A 26,326-nucleotide genomic window follows, 5' to 3' on the forward strand; every position below is an offset into this window, starting at 1 on the left:
TAGCATCGAATTTGAAGCATGCACTTTTCATTTGTTATAACAATATATATAATTAATTAATATTAACCGTATACATCCAGTACAAAATAGAGTTAAAAAACGAGGGACCGAAATGCAATATAGTAGTTTCAAAATCTGAAGCTACCACTTATCCTGCCAAACTATATATGTTGCATTATCGGTTTCCCTATAGCTGAAAGTGATTTGTAAGTGGTGGATTTAGTGGAGCTCCTCCAGCAATCCTACAATGAATTCCACCAAACGCTTCCCCGTCACTTTCAATAATGCAATTTTCTTAAACCCACATGTGGCGTCAAAATATAGCCCAATGGGCAGATGTAATGTATGGCCTAACCCAACTCTTTTGCCCCATATACGATCGACTTGTGAAGAAATTGAAACGGCAAGAGTAAGAGTCGTCGAGAGAGTGAGGAATGCAGGGATGGCGTGCTAGAGGTAAATATGAATCAGAATATGTTGAGTGGCAGTGGTGCTTCCGGTATGCCTTCTGGAACTGGCACGATCATGATTCCAACTCTAGGGACGTCTCAGCAAGCTGGACAACCAGGAATGCAGCAGCCTGTTGGTCTGAATAGCAACAACTCTGGGACAAATATGCCCTTGAATCAGCAGCCATCAAGTACAATACAGTCAGCACGATCAAAGTATGTTAAAGTCTGGGAGGTAAAATATCCTTATCATTGTATAAATTACAACAAAAGCGTGGATTATTCTGGAGATACTGTTTTTCTTCAAGCTTGTATCTGGTTCTGTTGAGCAGCTGTTTGAACAAGTGCTTTTTGTCAGATGTTCAGTCCACTAACCACCCTGTCCTAATCTATGTTAGATCTATGATATTCCCCCGCTCCAACAATTTCCTAACATAAAGTCGAGGCAAAGGATATTGTCAAATTGATTCCCCGTTCAGAAAGTGAATTTTTTTGTGGATCTTGAAGCTTTTACACGAAAATGATATTGCATGCTTCTTTGTTTGGAATTCAACATTTGTCTTTACTATTTTGCCTCCTCTTCACCTGTTAAATAGTAGGGTTCGGTCTCAAAACTCACAAGGTTGTAAATCGAATTAATTGTCTACAAATGCCTGGTTTTCGCTGAAAAAATCACCTCGAAGTTTGTTAAGAGGAAATTAAGATAAGCAGCATAAAACTTCTAAAAACAATCATTAGTAGATGATGACACAGGAACATCTCTGGGCAGCTAGACAATTTTAATTTGATTATCAGCAGCCTCTAAGAGTTTTTTGATTGGATGGTCCAGGGAAACTTATCTGGACCGAGACAAGGCCAGCCTGTTTTCATCACCAGACTTGAGGTATGCTTCAGTACCTGGATAAGAAGGGTGTGTGATCATGGATAATTGAATGTGGTATTATTTCAGATAATTCAGTTAGAAAAGAATTTTTGTTTAAGTAGGTTAGTCTTCCAACACTTGTGTTGTCATGCCTTATGGCAAATTATACAGGCTATTCTCTTGTATTCATTAGCTTTCTTCTTCATACATTTTCTCATCTTACTCTTTAGTCTTCTTTTAATTCTTTCTACTTCTGCCAGGGATACAGGAGGGCATCAGCTTCTGAGACGTAAGGCTGTTTCTCATTGATGCTCTTATTTTGAGTTCCCACCTTTTTGCTGCTTTACTATGGTGTTGTGCAATTTGCTAAACCATAACCATCCGTGTTGTTGGTAAAATAATTTTACTTATACTGAAAACTTCTCCTTTGGAGGCACTTAATATTTCTCAAAGAATTTATAATTTGGGCACGTATATCTTTTCAAGTGTTATACCTCATTAGGACTCAGGCTCACCACATTCCGAGGAATATTATTTTTGGGATAAATCCCAACAGAGATTAAAGAGTTAACTGCATTCTACTTTCTCTTAAAATTTGTCTCAGAAACTCATAGAATGAATGGGTTGTTCCTGTTGCATAATATGCACACAGTATTTACTATTGGCTTCAGATCCAATATACAAGTCCGCATGGCCTCTTCAGCTGTTGCTTATTGATGCTCAACATGCTATGTGTCAGTGTTGAGTGCTCACGCCCCCATCATCGGCTAAGCGTGTTGGCTGGTCAAACTCACAGCTCCGTCATTGTCTACTATATATAATATCAGTCCTCTGTTTGACACGGTTCAACAAATTGCATGCAATGTAATATACTTCCCTGCAAAATTATTATCCTTGCAGTTTGTTCTCAATATCATAATATATGGTCAAACACTATGAAGTGACATATGTTTGTCATTTATTTGTTGACACAATCACTTGAATTTTTTTCACATCTACTTTCTGCATAGGAGATAGTGCACAGAGTCCAAATATGTTCTCCAGAAACTTATCTTAACTGTCTTTCGTCAACAATCGAGTAAGAATGGGAATCCCATGACGATTAGGTCTGGAAACCGTCTCCAGAAAAAGCATGATATTATGAATCAGATACAATCATGAGTGAGGGTTTTTTAGTGTTTGGGAATGTTCCCTTGACATCACCAGAAAATTTACTGTAACTGCTGGTATATAATAGAAAATTTCTTCCTTTAGTAGTTCTTTTGTTATCTGTAACTTTTCACTCTTCTTTCAGGCTTGCCGCAAATTGGCCTCCGGTAATGCAGATAGTCCGCCTGATATCACAGGATCACATGAATAAGAAGTAATATCTGCTTGGAGAATCTATAATTCTTTACTGGATGTACTAATTATCATGCAAAATTCAGCATTTCTAGTTGTATATTTGAATAGGGGTTTGACTTCTCTGACCATTATGCTAGGCATTATGGTAAGACTGATTTTCTAGTATTTCGGGCAATGAATCAGCATGGCTTTCTTGGGGAGCTGCAAGAAAAGAAGCTTGTAAGTCTTGGCAACGTGAACCTTAATTCCCTTCTAGCATTTGTATGCATGAGATAGTTGTCACTTGTATTTCCTTGAACCAACCATTTTGGACTGGCGTACCAAAGGGGAACTTGATATCTTGATCGTAAGCATCAAAGTAAGGAATTTTACTGAATTTTTAGTGTTTGATGAACTTTTTATTTTCATCAAAGTATTTTTATAGTCATGGAATAACGCCCCCACCCCCAACCAAAAGAAGTTAAAAAAAAAAAAACAAAAACAAAAACAAGGACTCCACCCAGCCACTTCCATGCCCATTTTCTCAGTGAAGAAAAAGTTGGTTCAGGATTATGTTGAAGCACTGGTGAACATGGATTGTTTGTGACATCCCAAGAACTGTGTTAATTAATGTTGTTTCAACGTTGATAATTTTCAACGTTAATTCTCATAGTTCTCTTTTTATACGATTGTCCAGTGTGCAGTGATACAGTTACCATCCCAGACATTGCTGCTCTCAGCTTCAAGCAGAGCATATCGGTTGTTGGCAGTGCTTTTCACCGGGGTAAGACCAGATGTTGTAGCTTCAACTTGTATTCATCTGTAATCGAACATTCTATATCTTCGAACTTTCATGTTCATACCCAAGTTTTGTAAGTGCTTCTAACTATTCACTCCCTTTTCTAGGATATGGTTGCATTTAATCCGCAAATACCAAATCAGCAGCAACTGCAAGTACAACTACAGCAACAGCAACCGCAGCAGCAGTGTCCACAAATGCAGCAGCAGCAGCATTCACAACTGCAACAGCAACCCCTTCCTGTTAGGCAGCTTCAGCAGCAGCTGCCGCTTATGCTGATGCCGCAACAGCAGCAGCAACAACAGATGGTGGGAACAGGGATGAATCAAGCCTATATTCAAGGTGGTGGAAGGCCTTAGATGTTGTCCCAAGGACCAACGAGCATGCCTAAAGACGTCTTGGATACTCTCTGTTTAGATTTAATGATGATCAATTAATGTAGGCTATGAGTATTGTTTCCATGAATATTAACTGTGCTATATTTGCTGAAACTGAGATCAGCTTGGCCTCGCAGTAATCGGAAACCATAACTTTCTGGCTGTATCAAGGGATTATGCATGTCTATGGGCTGACAAAACAAAAATAAAAGTGAGTTTGCTGAGGATAGGATCAAAAAATGACCTGGGGATGTGAACGGTCCCAGTAACTACTCTGACACTTTTGAATACATATTTAGGCTCTTAATTTAAAGGTCGCATTCTGAAATCTGGGCTGTTAATTAAGCAATTAATCTACCTCTGTCGTTGTTTTTCATTATTATTCGTCTTTTTAATAGAATGATCTCCAATCAAGAGATTGTAAATTTATATTTTGAATAATTAATCTAATCATCTCTTAAAATATTACATCCAGATATTGTAGGATAGATATGATGTACTTCTCTTGAACATGTCATATAATGATACGACGTGGTTAAATTATTGGACCCCCAACCCCCCAATCAGTGGCCATCTGTCTTAGAACAAGAAAGGTTATCCAAATCTTGTGTGAGACTTTGACAGTTTGATCGAAAATGAGACACCCTCTTTATTCTGTTCAAATATCTCTGTTGTCTACCCACCCTCCAACCATATTTACACATGGAATATTCAATTTTGAAGAATCTTCTCAAATTATCTTTCTTTCTTCATATCAGTAGCATAAAAAAGCTGTGATGTTACCATAAAAATATTAAAATAAAATAGCACATATCATCTTAAATGTCAAAATTCACAAAAGTATTTTGTTTCCTATACAAAATTGTCGGTATCAGTGTGCAATCATGGCAAATCAAATAATTAAAGAATAAAACCTTATTCTTATCAAGTAATTATGAAAATGTGGGGGCCATAAAAGCAAGGAGTAATTAAAAAATCAAGTGAAGAAATAGACAAGGCAAGAAGAGTAAGAGTAGAGAGAGTGAGGAGTGGCGCAAGGGTAGCGCATCACTACTGTTATACTGTAATCCCCATCATAAGAGAACAAAAACGTTGCCAATAACTGTGCTGCTTTCGCCACGTGTCTCCATCTGGTTTCCTCCTTCCTCATGGTAAAACATCACAGCCCCACAATTACAATTGCTCCCCCTTCCATCACCATTCACCACCAAAACTCTCTTCCTCCAACAAACCGAAACAGAAAATCATACATCGTCTCGTCATACACAACACACACTGCTCTCTTTCTCTCTCTCTCTCTCTCTCTCTCTCTCTTTATTCCATCAGAATACCAATTTACGTAGGCACAGTGAAGCAGTAAGCATGACGGACATTACAGATGATATAGCCGAGGAGATATCGTCCCGGGGATTTGAAGATGACTGCAGATTACTGGGAAATCTTCTCAATGATGTTCTTCAAAGAGAAGTCGGCCCCAAATTTATGGAAAAGCTCGAAAAAACCAGAATCCTCGCTCAGGTTTCTACTGTTTCCATGCTTTTCTACTTATTTTCTGACACTGGATGCAGGTTGTACTCTGGATCTCTCCATTTCCTCCGATTATTTCCGTTTTGTTTCTTTAAGTATTTGTTTCTCTGATTTCTATCTTTTAATGGTCATTCGGGATTTGCTTGCATTTCCCCATCTTGCAGCATACGAGTGTTGCCAGGTTCTTCTTCTTCTTCTTGTTTTCTTTTTGTTTCTTTTTGGGCGTGTAAGTGTAATATATATATATATATATATATCTTTGTGTGGTTTCTTTTTCTTCCTCGTAACAGTAGTATCTTGTGTGTTTGTTGCGGTTTAAGTGTTCCGATAAATATATTATGGATTGTGCAGTAACCTTTGGTTCATTTAAGGTGTTTTTCTGCATGCATATCATGTCGTTCATGTTGAGTGTAAATGGTTTGACTCTTCGTTCTTATAATGCCTCCGGTTTTGATCTCTGGTAATGATTTCATGTTAAAACTTATATGCGCTGACCCTTTAATTGCAGAAATAATTGGAGTTTTAGTGGATTTTTGTGTTTATGTGCATGGTGCCAGTGTTTCTTCTCCAACTTATATATGCTAAGCACATTGCTCTGTTTACGCTGGTAGTTGACATCTTTAGCTTCAAACTGATATTTATATCAGTTAGCGATATTCGGTTGTGTGTATGTGCATCGACCGAAAGAAAATATTGTGGTTCAAGTACTTTGGTAGCTAAATCTATTTGTGGAATGAATCTCGTGGAGTAGTTCTTAAATGTCTTAATTTGACGGACAGAAGCGTTTTCTTATCAATAAGTGTTTGTGGGGGTCTATTTGCTTGATTATAAGTAATGAATGCATTAAATATGGATGTAGAGTGCATGCAACATGAGAATGGCTGGAATTGAGGACACAGCAGAGCTTCTTGAGAAGCAACTGGCTGCAGAGTTGTCAAAAATGACACTTGAGGAAGCCCAATCACTTGCACGAGCATTCAGTCATTATCTAAACCTGACAGGGATTGCAGAAACTCATCACAGGTATACTAAGCTTTTGCCTGTTTGAAGACACAATTATGTGTTGTACATCTTTTTGTTGAGTATCTGGTTCAGATGTATCAAGATACCTGCAAATCAGAGCAACATCAGTGGTTATCATGTTTTTGTAGATTGCTCGGCAAATCATTTTTCTTGTGGACTCATAAGTTATTAATTTATAAATGTGGGAATGATGTCCTTGTTATAGCCAATACATATATTAGCACCATCTAGTACAGAGTGTGAGAAAGATCAAGCCGTAAAGGCATGAATGATGTTTAATGCCGGCTAGTTTGTACCTAATTTTGAGGCTCATCAACAACATATATGCGACTTATTGATTATTGTCGCTTATTTCATCCTTTATTTAGCCTCCAATAAGGATGACGACATACTCTAATGATGTTTAATCATATGCTTAATTCCTTTTTGCAGAGTAACCAAGGCTAGAAGCTCCTCAAAATTGTCAAAATCTTGTGACGACACCCTAAATCAGCTTGTGCAGTGTGGTGTTTCTCCGGATGAGCTTTATGATACTGTTTGCAAGCAGGTATGCAACTGGTGTTGCTTTTTGTCTAGTTTTTAAGTTCAATAGTTAAAATTAGATTAGATTTGAAGCGATGCTGACTAATTTTGACTAATGTATACTCCAGGAGGTCGAAATTGTCCTCACAGCACATCCCACACAGATAAATCGACGAACCTTGCAATACAAACATATCAGAATTGCAGTATGCCATTTACCAAATTCGCAAAGTCTGCTAATTGGATATATTAACCACAAGAATGAGATTTTCACTTTGATCTGTATGTTACGTTGTTATCTTCTGCAGCATCTTTTGGAATATAATGATCGGCCTGACCTTGGGGATGAAGATCGAGAGATGTTGATTGAAGATCTGGTAGCTGCTTTTCTTTGAAAATTTTGACCAGTGTGAAAAAGAATAAAACTTACAAATTCCTTTGCTACATGTGTCTTTTGAATGTTGTAGGTGCGAGAGCTTTCTTCAATATGGCAAACAGATGAGCTCAGGCGGCACAAGCCTACTCCAGTGGATGAAGCCAGGGCTGGTAAATTCAATAGGGTTGGATGTGTATGCCTTTTCACTTGTGTAAAATCTTGCTTTTCTTTCCAGGCCTTAATATAGTAGAGCAATCACTTTGGCGAGCTGTACCTCATTATTTACGTCGTCTCAGCAATGCTCTAAAGAAGGTATTCTCATCTATTGTGCAAATCTTCCATTTAGTTTATGGTTTTGTCTCAAGATTGGGTCACTTTTCTCAGCATACTGGAAAGCCACTGCCTTTGACATGCACTCCAATAAAATTGGGATCTTGGATGGGGGGTGATCGAGATGGAAATCCTAACGTGACAGCAAAGGTGATGTCTCAGTGACTTCTTGTATAATGTTGAAGGGAATATTCTACTACTAGAGTAATGATTGTAACGTTTTGTTTTCTTTCTTTCTTTATAGACCCCAGAGTTCATATAGATATTGCTAATCTCTCATCCATCAGAATGCTAGTAACAGGGTTTAATTTCTGTGGTTTCAGGTCACAAGAGATGTATCTCTTTTATCCCGGTGGATGGCTATGGATCTCTATATGCGTGAAGTCGATAACCTCAGATTTGAACTCTCCATGAACCACTGCAGTGCAAAGTTATCGAGGCTGGCACATGAAATTTTAGAGAAAGGTCTGGCATGCCTTTTTGCATACCAATGGTTATACTTAACTTCTATGGTTCAGAATACCATTATCTTTAACTCTTGTACTACATAGGTGTAGCAGTACATATGTCTTTTAACTTTCTACTACATGGGGAAGAGCAGTACATGTACGATCATAACAAAGCAATACAAGGATAAGTCACTTTTAGAAGGAGAACTCTACGACATGCTATAAAAGCAGAAAAGTAAATCTTGGACCTATCATCTTGATTCTTTCTGTACTGGTGTCAATTCTAAATGCTGTTTGAGCTTGTTACAACTTGATCAAATTTGACTTTCTGACCCATTATATAAGCTAGGTGGTCTCTCTACTTCCTGCCAGTAGGTTTGAGATAGATGCTTTAAAATGGTTTCAGTGTTGACTTGTGATGGTAGTGGGAAGTCTCAGCATTTCTATTTTATCTCTTAAAACTCCTTTGCCCCTTTTGAGTCTAATAATAGGTCTTGAATAATTGTAATGCATCTCCACGTGCTTATGAGGGTCAAAACTGAAGTTATGGTCCATATAATTCTGTCCATCCTTTTGCTCTTTGATAAATAAGAGTAAAATAACATCAATTGAATTTTGAAATGTTTGAATGATTTTGGTAATCTTGCTGTGATCCTGGAGCTGATGTTCGTGCAAAATGCTTAAGTATACTGTCCTAATGCCGTTTTGCATACTGAATTAGCATTACCTAGTTAGGGACAACCGAATTGTAAACCAAGGAGCATTGCCATTTTTCCTAGGTTTTATATTGGTAAATGGCATGCTGTTCTTGAGCTATCAAGAATAGGTTGGATCGTTAACTGAAACACTGGTGAGTTACTCCTAATTTTCTTTTTATCAGAAAAATTGGAGGATCGGCATGAGAGTTGGAGCCAACAATCAGATCGGGTTCAATTTAAGAACCACAGCAATCATGCTCCACCTCTTCCACAACAGCTTCCAGCAGGAGCTGACCTACCCTCTTGTGCAGGTTAATTTCTTGATCTTGATAGCTTGGATGTGTATATGGCCTTATACCTTTTCCTTTCCAACAGAAGCAATTTGTGCAATACTTTTCATTTAAAAAAACACTCACTTTTCGCTTGTTGACTAATGCCAGTGATTCTTTTGTCATGCATACACTAGAGTGTTTCAACATCATCCTACTCTTGAATTTGTTAGCAATGTGCTCCATATATCCCTTTCTATTCTTCAAGCAATCAATATGGATGATGATTTCCTAGTGTTTTAGTTTTATTACCACACAAATGATGCAATCCTTTGTTAACTTTCCTCATTCTAACTGTGTGAATCATTGTCTTTGGATTCAAAGGTTTCTTGTTTTTCTTCCTTCTAGGCCTGTCCATTGCACTGTTTTGGGCATTTCATATTTCATTACATCATGAACTTGCAAGATCACTGATCCGCTGCCTCCATTTTGTTTAGAGTAGTTTGTGTTCTGATGTCCCAGAATCTTGTCAACTTGTATTTTAGAAGTGCTGATGGGAACTCTGTATTTCTCATTTTTTTGTATGTCTTGGGCAGAACACAATGACGTGGACTCTCACTATCCACGATTGGATCTTCCTGGATCAGAATTCATGCCATTCAATCGTGAGGTAAAGTACTATAGGGAAATAGTTTGACTTGTTCCACCTTCCTCAACACTTATCACCTATATGTTCTTTTTGTTTCTTATGTGTAATGCCGAGATGCTTCTTGCCTTCCTCCACACAGGATAGTCAGGAGAACTTGATGCTGAAAGAATCTTCTAGTGATATCCGTAAACTTTCCATTAAAACACATGGAAACGGCAATGTCAATAATAGTGCAGGAAATGCTCAGCCAGTTGTGACACCAAGAGGATCTTTTACCTCAGGTCAACTTCCCCTTCAGAGGAGACTATTTGTTGAATCTCAGATAGGAAGAAACAGTTTCCGGAAGCTTCTAGAACCAAGCTCTTCCCAGATACCTGGAATGGCTCCTTACAGAGTTGTTCTAGGGAATGTGAAAGAAAAGGTGCTGTTTCTGGTCCAACCTTCTGAAATAATGAAGATCTCTATATAGCTTGTCAGTTGCTGTATGCAGTTTATCTCTAACCTGAATGAAAGTCACTTTTCTTGGGAAAGTTTGTGTCTTTCTGCAACATATGTTTGATTGAACTTAGGGGAACAAAGTTCTCCAAAAAATTCTCCTATTAATACAGTCTTAGCAAATGGAATAGGTGTGACCTTTTAGATGGCAATTCACTCAGTCTGTTTACTCTGTAAGATCTGTTTCATTCTGGCATTTGACCTATTAGATTTCTTATTTTCATTTTTAGCCTGAGATATTTAGATGTTTGAATTCCAGCAATGTGGTGGGTTGTTACTTGCCTGAAATTTTTGCAGACACCTTACTGTATATGGTTGGGTGAGAACCATCTCACCTTGTGGACTATGAGACAGAATATTCTAGTTATGGATTTCCATTGGATCTATTCCATGTGAAACTTGCATTTGAAATAGCTTACTTACATAATTAGGTCATTATATGTTGTTCCACTTCTATGAAAAGATTATTGGTTAAATCTTCTGTGATAAATTTGAGAGACGGTAGAGATAAGTTCCCTTTTCATTTGTCTTCACTTCTGGATTTCTTCTATCAGCTGTTGTCCTCGGTATACTAAAATGAACACATAGCCGACCAAAGTTGGTGATGTGTTTTGATCGCAACCAACCTATTGCCAACAGTTTGTTGCTATCACCTACAATTTTCTTGAGGAGCGCAAGTGGAAAGATTGATAGAGAGAATTTAAACAGCAACTTCTGATTTACTAGAGAAACATGTCATGCCAGAGGAAGGAACCTTTTCAGGAAATCTAGGATTTTATTTTGTACTTAGCAAATGAATATGACATATAGAACTAACTCGTAAGATCTTCTGTTAACATTAGAGTTATCTGTATATAATATTATTGGAGCCATTTAAATATGACACTTTGGAAGCTGCTACCACAAAGATAGGTGCCGCAGATTATATGGATCTCTAATTGATTAATTTGTTTGGCATTTTTGGAAATTGCTAGTAAATTAGGAGAAGTTATCCAAAGGGAATTAAACCTGGCCTAGCAAATATGTGGGAAGTTCCAGCATGACTTGCTTTCATTCTGTACTGTCCCTAGTTATGCCCTGTAAGAGACAAATCTCCTTTTCTTTTTGTGTTACTTTTTCCCTTCCATGTTATTGTGTGCCTTGCCTCAATCTTGAGGTGATGATGTTGTGCTGGCGAAACTATTTTATTGTTGAATGATATAGAGTACTAAACTATTTTCTTCCTTTATGGTGCTTCAGTTTATCTCCTTATAAGGTATCTTTTGTCTAAATTCAGCTTTTGAAGACACGGAAACGTCTGGAACTTCTCCTTGAGGACCTTCCTTGTGAACATGATTCTTGGGATTATTATGAAACATCAGAGCAACTTTTGGAACCTCTACTACTGTGCTATGATTCACTGGTATTTTCTCTTTATAACTTCCTTTAAATGATCTAGATACTTAGTTTGTTTTAATACCATCACATACTGAATGATTGTAACATTGACAGCAATCTTGTGGGTCTGGAATCTTAGCTGATGGTCGGCTGGCTGACCTAATTAGACGTGTTGCTACTTTTAAGATGGTGCTAATGAAGCTAGACCTTCGTCAGGTGATCCCACTTTTTTGTTGCAAGCAACAATTATTTGTGCTGTCACTTGTGCTAACCATTAGGCATAATGTACCAGGAATCTGGTAGACATTCAGAAACACTCGATGCAATAACCCAATATCTGGATATGGGCACCTATAGCGAGTGGGACGAAGATAAGAAACTTGAATTCCTGACAAGAGAGCTGAAAGGGAAGAGGCCACTAGTTCCTCCAACCATAGAAGTAATGCTTCGCTGTTACTTGAACCTATTCTATTATTGCTTTAGATTGTGTCTCACCCCATTAGCATGTGCCACCCCTGGGTAGTAATTTAAAAAAATGAATAGTACGTACATCATATTTTCTAAACATGATTGCAATATGGCAGGTGTATGATCGATGTAATGCATGCAGGGGGAGGAATTTTGAGGTTGCAGTGCAGTTAGTTTAGACTAAAGCATAAATACCCACCCTCTACTTTTGCCAAACCATGAAAATATCAAAAGCTGATTTGACATTTGAAATGGAACTATAAATTTGTAATTCTTTGATGAGCATCAATCAAACTTCTTAAAGCTCACACATATGATGCATTGTAATTAAGCTGGTTAAAAGAGGGAAATATTAACCCATATCTCCAGTTAGGACATATATATTTTGTATCACTTTGTTTTTGGTGAGGTTTGAAACCTTGATATCTTACTTTTCTTCTATGGATGGTTGGATTTCAAACTACATGGTCATTCTTTTGGTTGATTTGGGGGTTCAGGCTATTATATCATACCAAGGATCTAGGTACTCCTTTCATGTGACAACATGACAGCTTGGATAAAACATACAGTAAAGCACCTTGACAAGATTTTTCACTTCGATATCAGAGGAGAAAGAATAGTCGAATCCGGGAAATGATGTAAATACTTTAATATGGATAATTGGTAATATAGACCAAGTTATGCTATTACAAGTTCAGTGACTTGGTGTATTAAGAGGTTGCTTTTTTCATTTTTCTATGGCTAACTGTCTTCATTTTATCAAATAAATGAAGGCAAAAAACTCTCTGATCTTGGTAGTCTTATATGGAGTGAACTATATGGAGAAACAAATAACTCAATGAACTGGAGATCTTTGAGACATGACAATAAATTAGTATGTAGAGCTTATTAAGTGACTTGGTTATAACTGGTATTTTGTTACTCTAATTTCCTTTCAGGTTGCCCCTGATGTTAAAGAAGTATTAGACACCTTCAGAGTAGCCGCTGAACTGGGAAACGATTCACTTGGAGCATATGTGATTTCTATGGCCTCTAATGTATGACTTCTGGTGTACAGCCAACTCTAAATGATCCTGTTGCTACTACAGTGACCATTCTGCAAAGAGTTGAACATTTGATTATTTTTATTTTCGTTACTTTGATCTGGTGAGATAATTGCCTTTTTTTGCCTATACAAACTGGCAGGCTAGCGATGTTCTGGCTGTGGAGCTTTTACAGAAGGATGCTCGCCTTTCCGTTGCGGGAGAACTAGGCAGACCATGTCCTGGTGGAACGTAAGATGTCTTCATTACTGCTGAAAATGCAACCTACTTAAATATAATGTGAATTAAGTTGACTGTTAGCTGCATATTATAAGGAAATAAGTTGCTAGATCCAAGTTGGATGGAAACTTCTGCTTCACATTTTAAAATTTGTCTTATCCCAATTCCATCTCCCTTTTGTATTGGAGTGAAACTGGATATATTTTTATATGGTGCTATGTGGCAATTGTGTACGATGCGCCAACTAATTTTGTATGCCAAAACCTTTTACATCCTTGGGCTTTCAATGACGAAAAATTTACATTGTTTACCAGCGTTGATATTGAAACAAATGGTTAAAATACTAATAGAGAATTTTCACAAAAGCGGCATAAAGTTTGTAGTCACCTTTCATGGACAACAAATGATTGTGCTACTAGATGAGTGTTTGCCACAAGTACAACTTAAATTTAGGCTAATCTTGTTCTTAAAGAATGTATACGCGGAACCTTTTACAGCGTTACCTTAACACCTTTAAAGTGCTGGAGGACTCAAAGTACATTTGCAAAGAATAACTACTTTCTGCCCTGGAAACAGCCAATAACTTGAAATTTGGCTTGTTTCTCTACCTCTTTTCAGCTCCTTTATTATATAAATTGAAGCTCTTTGAAAAAAATTTCCCTCCCTTGTGATAGGCTTCGGGTTGTTCCTCTATTTGAGACTGTGAAGGACTTGAGAGAAGCTGGTTCAGTCATCAGAAAGCTACTATCGATTGATTGGTACCATGCTCATGTTATTAAGAACCATAATGGACACCAGGAGGTATGGGTATTAGAGTTATTTTCTCATTGTGGCAGTTGATGGTGGATCTAACCTTAAGCAATATCAATGGACAGGTGATGGTTGGATATTCTGACTCAGGTAAAGATGCTGGCCGCTTTACTGCTGCGTGGGAACTTTATAAAGCACAAGAAGATGTTGTAGCTGCCTGTAATGAATATGGCATAAAGGTTACTCTCTTCCATGGGCGTGGAGGCAGTATTGGGCGTGGTGGTGGTCCCACACATCTTGCCATTCAATCCCAACCACCTGGTTCTGTTATGGTGAGTGCAGCTTTTCTCGGTCTCCTGTTAGCTAAATATTCTTTTCTTTTTCCTTTCTTTTGTGTGTGTGTGTGTGTGTGTGTGTGTTGGTGTGTGCTTGTGGATGTAAGTCAATGAGTGTGTGTATATGCGTAAGATTAACATTTTTCAGATTGTAACTTTATAGATAAGAATACTACATAACTGTTGTGCATTTTTGTCACTTTCACTTTAATTCCTTGGGCAATGATTTTCACACATTTGTCTGAATCACATTACGAAGCAAAGTGAACAAAGTAGCCTACACCACTTCGGGGAAAATATAGAGCCGCGAAAGAGTATGAGAGGAGAGGAAGAGCATTTATATTGTGGCAAGAGTTTTTCCTCAGAAATGTAGATTAAAGAGTAGGCAACCTAAAACAGATGAAATCTAGAGATATAAGAAGCAAAGTGAACAGGCAATGTCAAGTTCTGTGAATGCATATTTCCGTAATGATTTTTGCACCCTATCTCCATCTAATTTTGTGCGACTTTGAAGGATTAGATATATGAGTTTTCCCTTCATTGCTTCTATACTAGTTACATATGCCTTTCACCTACTAATAAATCTTGTCTCAACAATGTCAATGTTTGTCTCCATGAATCGGCAGGGTACTCTAAGGTCAACTGAACAAGGAGAAATGGTGCAAGCCAAGTTTGGACTTCCACAAATGGCCGTTCGGCAGTTAGAGATCTACACAACAGCTGTGCTTCTTGCTACATTACGGCCTCCACAGCCACCTAAAGAAGAAAAATGGCGTAGTCTAATGGATGAAATTTCTAAAATCAGTTGTACTACTTATAGGAACACAGTGTATGAAAACCCAGAATTTCTTGCTTACTTCCATGAGGCCACGCCTCAGGCTGAGCTTGGCTGTCTCAACATTGGAAGCCGTCCAACACGAAGAAAGACTTCAACTGGAATCGGACACCTGAGGGCAATTCCATGGATTTTTGCCTGGACTCAGACAAGATTCGTTCTCCCTGCTTGGCTTGGAGTTGGTGCTGGCTTGAAGGGTGTATGTGAGAAGGGCCATACTGAAGATTTACGAGCAATGTACAAAGACTGGCCATTCTTCCAATCCACTGTTGATCTAATAGAAATGGTTCTTGGAAAAGCAGACATCCCAATGGCCAAGCACTACGATGAAGTTTTAGTGTCTCCAAGCAGGCAACAGCTCGGGGCTGAGCTGAGGATGGAGCTTTTAACGGCAGAAAAGTTTGTTCTTTTGGTTACTGGACATGAGAAGTTATCAGAAAACAACAAAAGCCTGAGGAAGCTTATTGAGAACAGGCTCCCTTATCTAAATCCAATGAATATGTTGCAGGTGGAGATACTGAAAAGGTTGAGGGGGGATGAAGATAACAACAAACTACGAGATGCACTGCTTATCACCATAAACGGAATTGCTGCTGGGATGAGAAACACTGGTTGAACACCATTAGTCACGCCTAAAGTTCCACCTTATCAATCAAAATACGTACTTCCATATCAATGAAGAAATTGCTTTTGTTTACAAGCTTGGGTACTAATGTCGTAGGAATGAGCAACGGTACACTGTTGACCAATCTTCTTGCACCGATAAACCACTTTTTATATGCAGAAACTCTTGTAAGAGATATATATATATATGTTGGTGTTTGCATCATCGCTTAAAATTTATAGTTACATATCCTCTTGTTCACTGTTCCTATTAAACGTGAAATCAATTGTACCAGCCTTTCTATTTCCTTTTTTTTTATAATAATTTTCTTCAAAAAAGTAAGAAACGTAAACCTTGTTTTTCATTAATTGTATTCTGTTAATTGTTTCCGGTCCGTACATACTTTGCTTCAGTATCCCATGTTGTTTAGCTGAGCATCATTATATTCTAAAACACAAATCTTATTTATTGGACTACTGATCAGTGATGCGATGGTAGCACTATGCTTGATTTGTTCTTTAATGATATCAGAAAAAAATTCTGGGCACTTGGGATAATGCTGAAATAATAAGAGCATACTGTCTATTCCAAGCATCTGATGCTGCACCTCAAGAAAAGAGAGGTCTTCAGCTGAGTTATTCCAGTTTCTTGGATGGCATTTAGTGCAAGTTGGACAACTTCTGTTATTCCATCCTCGTACTTTGGAGACTAAACTATAAGTACCTGCACGTTAACAAGAGTCGATAAAAATCCGAGCTTAGCAAGGTAGCAATTTAAGGTTTATCAAACTCTTAAGACAATGGCATCAATCAAGTCTGAGAAACCTGGAGGGTCTCAGTCAGTTGGCTCAGCCAAGAAAGAGCCAGCCAAAGCTCCCGTCTCCAAACAGGGCCCTGCCAAAGGCGAGCAGAAGCCTCGGGAGCCTAAGAAAAAGGTAATTTGTCTATGTTTTTTCTCTTCTGTTTGATGGGAAAAGAACAGTTGTAATAATCAAGAAATGTTAATCTGACTGAGATTTCGTTTTTGTGTTTGTAGGGATCAGGTGCCAGAACAGGAGGAAAGAAATGAGAAGAAGTTAAGTTGAAGTAACTTCACGTGTGCAACTATTATAAGCAGCCAGTTTGTTGTGGCTTCTGTTTAAGTACTATGAATGTTATGTAGTTTGCCTTGTGATTATGTAACCTCTTGTCTGTCGCTTGGCCTAATAAAACAGTGATATGTGGTTAAGGCATTAAAGTACTTCATTTCTTTGTGTTGAATCTCTATGAACACCTCTGTGCATGTTTCTTCCTTTCTAACTTTCTCCGTTGAGTTTTACTATATATTCTAGCAACACAAGATCAAATGCAAAAACAAACAAAATTAATTTGATCTTTGATTCTTGTAAAAGGTTCTGGGAGAAAATCAAACAAAGAAAAAAAAGGATTCCATGGCAGAAGTTTGAAAATTATTCTTGGTTATCTGAGGCCATTAGGCTGCAAGAATTTCTCTCCTTTGAGCTCACCTGGGACAAACAATTCATCAAACAAACATTCAGACACAATAAATTCAGTACCAGTTTGTAGTTAATTTCATTGACAGGAAACATCTACCATTGTTTCTGTCATTCGGATTATTAGCATTTTACTTGATTAGTTCAAGACCGTGCATGGCTTGCAGTCCAGGGTTGAAACAAGGAAGCCTTGAGATCGCCATCTACCAAACAAAATTATGGAACAAATTGTGTGTCAACGCAAATTTTTAAGGAATATTTTGAACAAATCCTGCAAAACAGTATCAATTTTTTGCCATACTTAGTGTGGCTCAAGTTGGTAAAACAGAATGATAAAAACTGATTTATGACAACTCTAGGAATCTACTCCTGGAAATCACAATTTAGCATGGTGTTTCAACTGCCTACTGGATCACATTGTTCCAATTGAATGGAATAAATCCAGAGTCTTCTTGATACTTTGTGTCTAAGTACTACACAGCATCCAATCCCAAGAATGCCCAAATGAATAGTTTACTTACGCGACAGATGATATATACACAACATTTCTAACAATATAAGTAGTCATCCGTAGTTCCAGCTAGGAGATTGATAAGAATGATTAGAATGGGCTGACACTGCGAGCCAACTTCAACATAAATTCAGGGACTAGGCGTCTTCTTGGAGGTGCTGTAGCATCCCTCGCCCGAGCTTCCGAGTCACCAGCATGAATTATGGCAATCACATCTTCGAACATATCATCTTTGCCACCTCTCATCGGATCCTGAATTTGTGCAGATGAAGAATGTAAGAGGAACAAATAGCTGAACAAAAAAGGTAGACAAACTTCAGAAGCTTAAGTGGCCATAGATAAAAGTACATTTTGCTTTTCTTTCTTTTACCAAAAACAATGAAAATAAGATCCACAGAGTAACATGGAAACATTTGATCCGCACCATCAGATGACGATGTTATTACAGAAAAAGTCCTGGTTATGTTTATGTTGTGTCTCAGTGAATAGGACCATGTAGGGAAGCTACATGACATAAGGAGAACAGATCCATGCCAGCCAGGTACCTGAAGGAACAAATCTGTGTGCGTCTTTCCTTCATATAGAACCGATTCAGCTTGAACTCCCAAGCTCCGAAGAGTCTCAGCAAAACTTTTGCTGTAAGAACAGTAACATATCAGCCTGATTCTTGTAGATTATATGCAAAGAATGATCTGGGGAAAAAAGTGGGGTGGTGGTGGAGCTTCTATAGAGTGCTGAACTTGGACAATAATCGTGGTAGCAGCTTCTATTGTATAAAACTTTTGTAATAATCAAATGGAATTCAGACCTGGAATCGGAGGGAATTGAATAGTCTGCAGTTCCATGGAAAAGGATTATAGGAGGTAGCAGTGAAGCTGCACCTCTATTGTTTGGATCCTGCATCATTAATTCTGGAGAATGTCTTCGTAGAGATTCTTCCCCCTCCATTATGCTGTGCAGTTGAGATAAAATCATCATCCATATTATGTAGGAGGCTGTAAAGATAGGCAGTGATAGGAAATTTACAATACTCATACCCTAGAAAAATTGAGCGGTATAAACCTCGACTATGAAAATGATTGATCAGGTTCAAAAAATTGTACCTGTACATGAATGTTTTAAAGGAAGTCATTTTAATATCAATACAGAGGGAAACTAAAATTAGCTGACAGTGAGAAAATTATGAGAGGTTTCTAGTAATTAGTTGATATCCTTGAATACGGATCTGAAGACAAGCTCACCCTCCAGATAAACCAAAATAAGCTTTGATTTGAGACACACTCCAGGTACTCTTCTCTCCCCCAGCCTCTTTGATTGCCTGATCTAATAGAGCACAAGCAGCAATATGGGCACCAGCTGACTGCCCCATAAGGTATATTCTACGGAATTAACAAGCAAAAAAATTAATTCTTGTTAGATAAGTAGCCTCATAAAATAACAATAATGCAAAAACAAACAACCACCTGTTAGGATCCCCTCCATATTCAGCAATATGATTGCACACAAATGATATACCTTGAGAAGCATCTTTGACCATATCACTAATGGTTCCCTGAGGAAAGTTCCTGAAAGCAGACTAACAATCAGAGCGAATTTATTTAGGTTGTTGCCTATTATGCACATATTTTATTGCATGTGCATGGTCTTCTAATAGAAGAACAGCAACAGCTTATTATTTTGATCATATAAAAGTTTGTTCGTGTGAATCAACTGTAATTACGCATTCTCCCAAAAAGAAAGAATTTCTTAAAATTTGAAATTTGGAGTATCTTCATGTAACTATTTCATGTAATCGGCTCTCTGTACATAAATTTTATCTTCATATATAATGATAATTTGCAAAGCCGTTGTTCAGAAATCCACGGTCGCTCAATGCTATTTTTCAGGTTTTTCAAGCTGCTCATTGATTGAATGTAGATTACAGAAACAAATGAAGCAAGCTTGCTCAATTTCTTTTGGAGCCAGAACCTCTTTATCTAAACTCCGCATACTTTTCACTCTAGTAAACCTTATAGTTGATTTTTTGTTTAAGCTTCTCCACCACAAAGTTTGCCCTTTGCCTGAGAGAACCCCGTTGTTGCTTTCTGAAACCATATTTTCCATAGAAAGTGTGGTCTGACCTATGATCAAAACAGTTAAATACAACTTTGTGACCATGTAAAACTGAGTCCACTTGAACCCTTAACATGTGATACCTTCTAGCCATAAGAAACAATCTCATTTCTTAGAATAGCCAATCATAGCATGTATAAAGAGTTGAAATGTGCATCACCATTGCATTTGTCCAAGGTAGGCGGATACAGATATATATGACACCTGATTTTACAGCATCATGATAAAATTTAAGCAAAATAAGTCTTGAATCAGTAGTATTAGATGTTGGATTAAAGTTTTGTGAATATATTGGAATAGCTTGACTGGGCAGAGCTCGTAACATAATGGCACATCATCTTTTCTTGTTCTCTGGTTAATATGTGTCAGATTGAATCTAAAAATTTCTTTATAATTTGCAATAGGTTGGACATACCAATATATGGACTTAACTGCAGGTGATTGACAAGTAAAAGTATTTCTTTCAGCAGACGCTATGTGCATGAAATTAAAGTTGGTTGCATGCATGATGAAATGATGTTGTCCTAGAACCGCCTATAGATAAATTTAAAAAGAATCAAGTGTTCAACATGTGCATTCTTTTTTGCAGGCTCAGTGTTTCAAAATGCATGAATTCCCAGATAAATCAAGTACCAGGTGTGTCCTCATAGTACATGTGAAAAAACACTGTGCGCATGGCATAGAAATACATGCAGAGGTTTTACAATATTAGCATCAATCAACTAAAGAACAATAAACTCATGTACCTGTAATCTATACAAGCTACTATAACATCTCTTTCTGATAACTGTTGTCCTAGAAGAGAACCCCAGGCTTTATAACTGTATCAGCAAAAAATGCTAGTCAGAATTTGTAAAGAACTTATAGATATGATGCTTAGCTAATGAACAAATGCTACGTGATTATACTGAAACAGTTGTATAATCCACATTAATGAATATAAGATGGGGAGTACTTATTTTGGTTCATCTCAATGAGATCTCCAGCAATGAATTACAAAGAAATCTGGTTCATGGGTTCGGCCGTTGACATTTTAACATTAGTTATTCTTATCTCCTCTTCCATACTTCGGTAAGTCCATTTCATTCATTGCAAACTAACATAGAAAACCTTGAAACTTCAAAAGATCCAGTATTTTAACTGTGCTAATGTTGGGTACCTTTCTGCACAAATTGATCAGGGAAAGAACTTTTTCCATGGTCTGGATTCAGATAAGTGGTCTGCATTACTTTCTTAGGACCTATTTATCAAAATAAACTAATCTTGCTTATTATCTGAGTTTAGTTCTATTGTGTAACTAAATTAAAAGGCGAGAAGATTATCTGTACCTTGAGAATTCGAATAATCTAAAAGCATTGAAGGTACTATATTGTTGAAAGGGAACAAGAAGAAAAGCATACCCAATAATCCAGGCTCCACCTGTTACAAATGCAACAACTGGCTTTGGTCCCTCAATATTTCTTGGCAAATACAGATCAAGCCTGTACCGAAATTCTTATCATGTAAAAAACAATAAAACATAAGAAGACAAAAAGTTTCTACACTACCCTACTTTTGGCAATTGAACTTAGAATACAAATAAATGGAACTTAGTAAAACCTCACCTATTTCTGGGTTGGTCTCCGTAGACTATACCTCTACGTATTTGCTTAGAGAAGAAGTAATAATATCCAACTGTATAGAGAACAAAATAAATTTATGTGATGAAACTGCATATTTGACCAATATTAATGTTCCACAGGCAACAGAGAGAAAAGAATGCTCAAATCCAAGAATAATACGTTTGGAACATACTATAAAACCATAAATGTGAACAGTTGATGAAGCAATATATGATTATATCTGCATACCTTGAAGAAAACCAGGAAAAAGAAGGAAAGAATAACAGCCTAGGGCAAGAAATCTGGTGATCCATCTGTAACCTACCCTGAAAAAGATGAGAGCTTAGAAAATGAAGAAGTTTACCTGTCAAAAATTCAAATGGGTCACAAAATCAAATGACCTAACAGGATAAAGGGTGAATTTACTGGTATGTCCGAAAAGAAAATATCAGAAGATGATACTTCAATCTCGGTTGGTGGTGAGATTGTAATTCTATGCTTCCTTGATCAGGAAACTCGAATAATTAGTCTTTGTCGAAGTTGTTCTTGAATTAAGACTGTTTGAATCTTCACTTTAAGTAAGTCGAATAGTTTTCAAGGAAGCAGGACATGTATTTGCAATTCAAGTTCAATTAATGTCTAATTTTTCTCTCTGATTACTTCCTAATTTCAAGCACATTGGCTTCCAAGAAATGATTTTCACCCTTCCGCCAAACTGCTACTGCTTGTAAAGACTCCACTAAATTTGAGTTAACTATAGTTGTTGAGCTGGTATAATAAAGATTCCGGAAGACTGATTTGAAAGCTATGCAGTTAAATAAACTAAAAAGAGTAAGAAAACTTCAAGACAATGTTGTTTTGCTGATCGAAAAAGATAAAAAACGTAACTTTTCATCCAGTTACAGAATAAGAAAGGCCAACAAGCAAGTCTTCATATCTCTACACCTCATATGTCATCATTGTACATGAAAACTTTGTTCGAATAACTTCATATCAAATCTGTTACTGCAATTTGAAGCCATAAACTATTCAAGATAATGCAAACTGCTTGACAAATAAGAAAACATGATTAAGAAAAGACGCAACAAGAAAGTTGTATATCTCCTACTATACATTACTCAAGTATCATGCACAAGAGGTTAATGTTTGGTTATCACAACACGTCATATATCCTGGAATTTACAAGGCATCTCCTATTTCTTTGACAAAACTATCCACATTTTAACAATTTCAATTCTTCTTTTTCTTTCTTGATCAGGTACTTTTTTTAATAATTTGTAAATCTACAGCATATAGTAAGATTGCTCACAAGCACAACATTCGAACCTGTAATACACACATCAATTTTGAAACGGCCAGAAACACAGAATGATGCTCAAATCCACATATACCAAGATATCAAAATCTATGCATTTCGCGCACACACACGTACACTATAAGGAAAGAAAAACAGAGAAAATATTTACCCAAGATACCCCAACAACTTAAAGCTAAGGCGAGTAATCAAATAAGTATCAGCCGCAGCTCTTCCCACGTCTTTCCCGAAAGGCTGCCGGGGGTCAGGACAAAGAGTCAGAAGGGAGTTATCACTGGAGACGCGGCGGCGCCTCTTCTGGTGATACGCATTAGAATTAACGCCGGCGAGGGGAGCGTCCGTGTAACTCAAGGTTCTTGAAATTAAGGGTCTCTTTTCGTTCTTCTTGTCCTCCTCAAGAGACGGAGGCATGAAAATCCTGGTGGCCGCTGCGCCCAAATCATCTTCTGATCTGATCAGCATTGTGGCTGATTTGATCATCGGAGAGGACGAAGATGAGGAGGTCGCGGGGGCGGATGGAGGGGTGTTGGGATTGGATACAGGGAGTATATAGGAATGCATATTTATTTATACGTACAAATTTGGAGGAAGGAAGAGCTGGATTTGAGTTGGGACGTAGAGTGTGTGTGTGTGTGAGAGAGAGAGAGAGACCAAGATTTGCAGTAGTTAATGATTGGAAGAAAGATTTCGGCAGATGGAACGAACTGAACACCAACCGGAAAAAAAAACTGTAAGTCGGAGACTTTTTATGGAAATCTCCAATCTGAGTTTGAATTCAGAGACAGTGGGCTGATTGGGGATTCCTGATTGGACGATAGGATGTGGGCCCAGGTTAGCTTGCGTGGCACGCGCTGTCTTGTGATAACCCCGGACTCGGATGTAGTATTTTGTCATCTTGTTGCTTCTATGAATTTTGGGCCGGCCCAAAATAAACAAATGTTTGTGTTGGGTCAAGCCCAAAATGCAAAAGTTTAATTCAAATACTAGAGGGTGCTTGTCTAATTTTTCTTTTTTCAAAAAAATAATCTTAAGTTTTTGTATCCTGAACGAGAACTTATAATATGTTTTGAAAAATAAGTTACTAAAGTACTTAAATAAAATAATAAATTTAAAGATAATAGTAAAGGTTAATTTTATAATTAATTAGTACAGCCAACGTTAGAAGTTTCTGAAAAAAAAAATTTAAAAATTTATGATAAAATGTTAATCCTAAATATTTTATTAAGTAATTAGGCTTAAATATATTTTTTATCTTGCAACCTAAGTCATTTGACAGTCTCGTCCTTTAACTTTTTAAGGTAGTATTTTGGTTCTTCGTTTTAATTTTTGTGATTTTGGTTCTTTTTTCGTCAGAGTTCACACTTCTCGCCGGGAAAATGCATGTGCATCTTACATGACTTTTTAAAATTTGAATTACTATTTAAGATAGCATTTATGTCCTGTATTATTTTAATTTTCATGATTTCAGTCCTTGTTCTCCCTGGAGTTCATCTTTCTCACTAATACAAGTACATGAACTCCCACGAAAAAAAAAAAAAAACTGAAATCACAAAAACTAAAAAAATACACGACCAAAATGCTAACTTAAAACATTAGAAATCGAAAATACTAAAATTGCATTTAACTCAAAAATCTTATCAACTTATTTTCTATAAAATACCCGCAAGTATCGTATGTTATTAGCTTCTAAATAAATAAAGAAAACTGTTTCAGACAGCTTCTAAGCTGATACAAATACTCTCTGCATGATACCATATTCCATATATAATTAAAAAAATGTATTCTGATTAACGTTAATGCACGTCCAGAACTGGCATTAGGATGCCTAGCAAGATAGCCCAAATCACTTTATATCCTCCTTAAGCGTATCGTATAATATACAAATAATGTTATTTAAACCAAACATATTATAACTCCTCAGATTAAATAAAAAATAAATAAATTAAGGAATTCTTTTCTTTGTAAAAAGATCCTAAAGTCATCCAACTTCTTAACGCGTCATCTTTCTTATCCAAAAAACGGCAGTGGAAGGTATTTGAATTGAGTAAACAAAATATTATATAGTTGTAGTTGCGTTTCAAAAACAATTAATTACGTAATTTACAAATTGATAAAAGTTCTGTTTCTAATTTTTTTTCTTAGTATTATATCAATTTAATTAATCAATATACTAATATACTAAGAACAGTTAACAATAAGTTATAAATTTTAATTCAACTAATATATCAATATTATAAATAAATTATAATAACTCATACAAAGTGATATAAATATTCGTATAAAATAAGATAAATACCTATATATTCGATAAATTAAACTCGAATTCATGATCTTGAATATTTTCATGAAATCTTAATTTTAACCTTTATTAAGTGACTTTTTTGAATTATTGTAAAGGGATAAGTATACATTTGTGATGAGTTCTTGATTAACAGCAGCAGCCCCGGTGGGCAATATTCTTATACAGAAATCAAGATTGTGTTGGGGATCATGAGATGTCTGAAAGTTTCAATGCGTACATGCCGTGTGGTTCTCTTTTTTTATTTTCTTTTTTTCTAACTTTAAGAAAAAAATTGTGACAAGAAAGTTCAGGTGATGACTAATTAGCAATGTTTTTGGACATCTTACTTAGATTGGTCTTGTGTGCTTGAATTCAGATTTAAGTCTGGAAAGCACATACACCCCTGCACGAAATAGGGCCTTCTGTCAGTCTAAATGCTACATTTTTTTTGGTAAAAATTCTTGTGTGAATTAAATTTTGATAAGGGAAACTTGTATTTTTCACTGGACTTTAGTCCTATTATTTATGAAATCTTTAAAAAAAGTTACGTAATTTTACGGAATTATCACTTAACTTCAATTCTCCTATCAATTTTTATTAAAAAGTTGATAGAAAAAATTGTGTCCAAATAATGCTGTCGTTTTCCTCTATCTAAAAAAACAACGGCCACATGACTTGCACGCTTTTTTTTTTTTTTCACTCCTAGTAAAAGTTTAAAATCAGTTTGAAATGAAATTAATTTATCTAGGGGTAAAAATTCAATAAAAATGGATAATATCTCAGACAAAAGTGTTGGATAAAGATGAACAAAATCAAACCCGGTGAGATTCATGGGAATCGGGTATGCGTTTCTCAATTCCCATGTTTAGGGTGGTCTCGGATGATGTTGGATGTGCTAATACCGTCGTACATTTGTATAAGCCCCGAAACCCTTTTCCTTTTTCTCTAATGAATAATTATTTTTAAGACAGTCATGATGTTTCGATTAATGCAGATAATATCTCATCTCAGAGTGTCAGATTGACATGGATAAGCATGCACCAGATCAATTTTGTTGTTGTTATAATGTTATTCATTCAATTTTGTGAGAGAGTCTAGGTATTGCTAATCATGCCACTATAAGAAATACAATTTTTTAATTTATAATTAATTATTACTATAGTTAAAATCAAAAAATCACGGTGAATACTAATTAATTACAGTTGTGTAGTGGCTATTAGCTATTATTTCTGCAA

The 26,326-nt window shown here is 36.7% G+C and overlaps 3 protein-coding genes and 1 long non-coding RNA gene across 5 annotated transcripts; 3 read left to right on the forward strand and 1 right to left on the reverse strand.

Moving 5' to 3' along the window:
- LOC105156430 (mediator of RNA polymerase II transcription subunit 25-like) lies at positions 320-3,976 on the forward strand. The gene is made up of 7 exons (XM_011072552.2): positions 320-684; positions 1,279-1,332; positions 1,572-1,600; positions 2,606-2,674; positions 2,793-2,874; positions 3,332-3,418; positions 3,541-3,976. Exons 1-7 carry the CDS (start codon positions 463-465, stop codon positions 3,790-3,792), a joined length of 795 nt encoding a protein of 264 aa, XP_011070854.1. The 5' UTR covers positions 320-462; the 3' UTR covers positions 3,793-3,976.
- Positions 4,820-16,073, forward strand: LOC105156431 (phosphoenolpyruvate carboxylase 4). Its single transcript, XM_011072553.2, has 20 exons — positions 4,820-5,328; positions 6,197-6,360; positions 6,793-6,907; positions 7,011-7,088; positions 7,191-7,259; positions 7,350-7,428; positions 7,494-7,570; positions 7,643-7,738; positions 7,912-8,053; positions 8,918-9,046; positions 9,601-9,674; positions 9,793-10,074; positions 11,425-11,550; positions 11,640-11,741; positions 11,818-11,964; positions 12,932-13,030; positions 13,179-13,267; positions 13,930-14,056; positions 14,131-14,337; positions 14,967-16,073. Exons 1-20 carry the CDS (start codon positions 5,173-5,175, stop codon positions 15,789-15,791), a joined length of 3,183 nt encoding a protein of 1,060 aa, XP_011070855.1. The 5' UTR covers positions 4,820-5,172; the 3' UTR covers positions 15,792-16,073.
- LOC105156432 lies at positions 16,498-17,038 on the forward strand. The gene is made up of 2 exons (XR_847354.2): positions 16,498-16,713; positions 16,815-17,038. It is a non-coding gene; the product is annotated as an uncharacterized LOC105156432 (long non-coding RNA).
- LOC105156433 (probable isoprenylcysteine alpha-carbonyl methylesterase ICMEL2) lies at positions 17,530-23,571 on the reverse strand. Of its 2 annotated transcripts, none has more exons than XM_020692166.1 (11): positions 22,962-23,571; positions 21,745-21,821; positions 21,499-21,568; positions 21,295-21,375; positions 20,641-20,715; positions 19,246-19,347; positions 19,024-19,161; positions 18,820-18,885; positions 18,591-18,734; positions 18,207-18,418; positions 17,530-18,034 (listed from the first exon to the last, which is right to left on the reverse strand). In XM_020692166.1, the coding sequence occupies exons 1-11, from the start codon at positions 23,369-23,371 to the stop codon at positions 18,009-18,011; spliced, it is 1,401 nt and encodes a 466-aa protein (XP_020547825.1). In that variant the 5' UTR covers positions 23,372-23,571; the 3' UTR covers positions 17,530-18,008. The 2 variants fall into 2 exon arrangements, with proteins under 2 accessions (XP_020547825.1, XP_011070856.1); XM_011072554.2 differs by having other exon boundaries at positions 18,328-18,418; positions 22,962-23,568.

This window comes from Sesamum indicum, linkage group LG2, assembly GCF_000512975.1.
Source record: "Sesamum indicum cultivar Zhongzhi No. 13 linkage group LG2, S_indicum_v1.0, whole genome shotgun sequence".
In the NCBI taxonomy this organism is placed as follows: Eukaryota; Viridiplantae; Streptophyta; class Magnoliopsida; order Lamiales; family Pedaliaceae; genus Sesamum; species Sesamum indicum.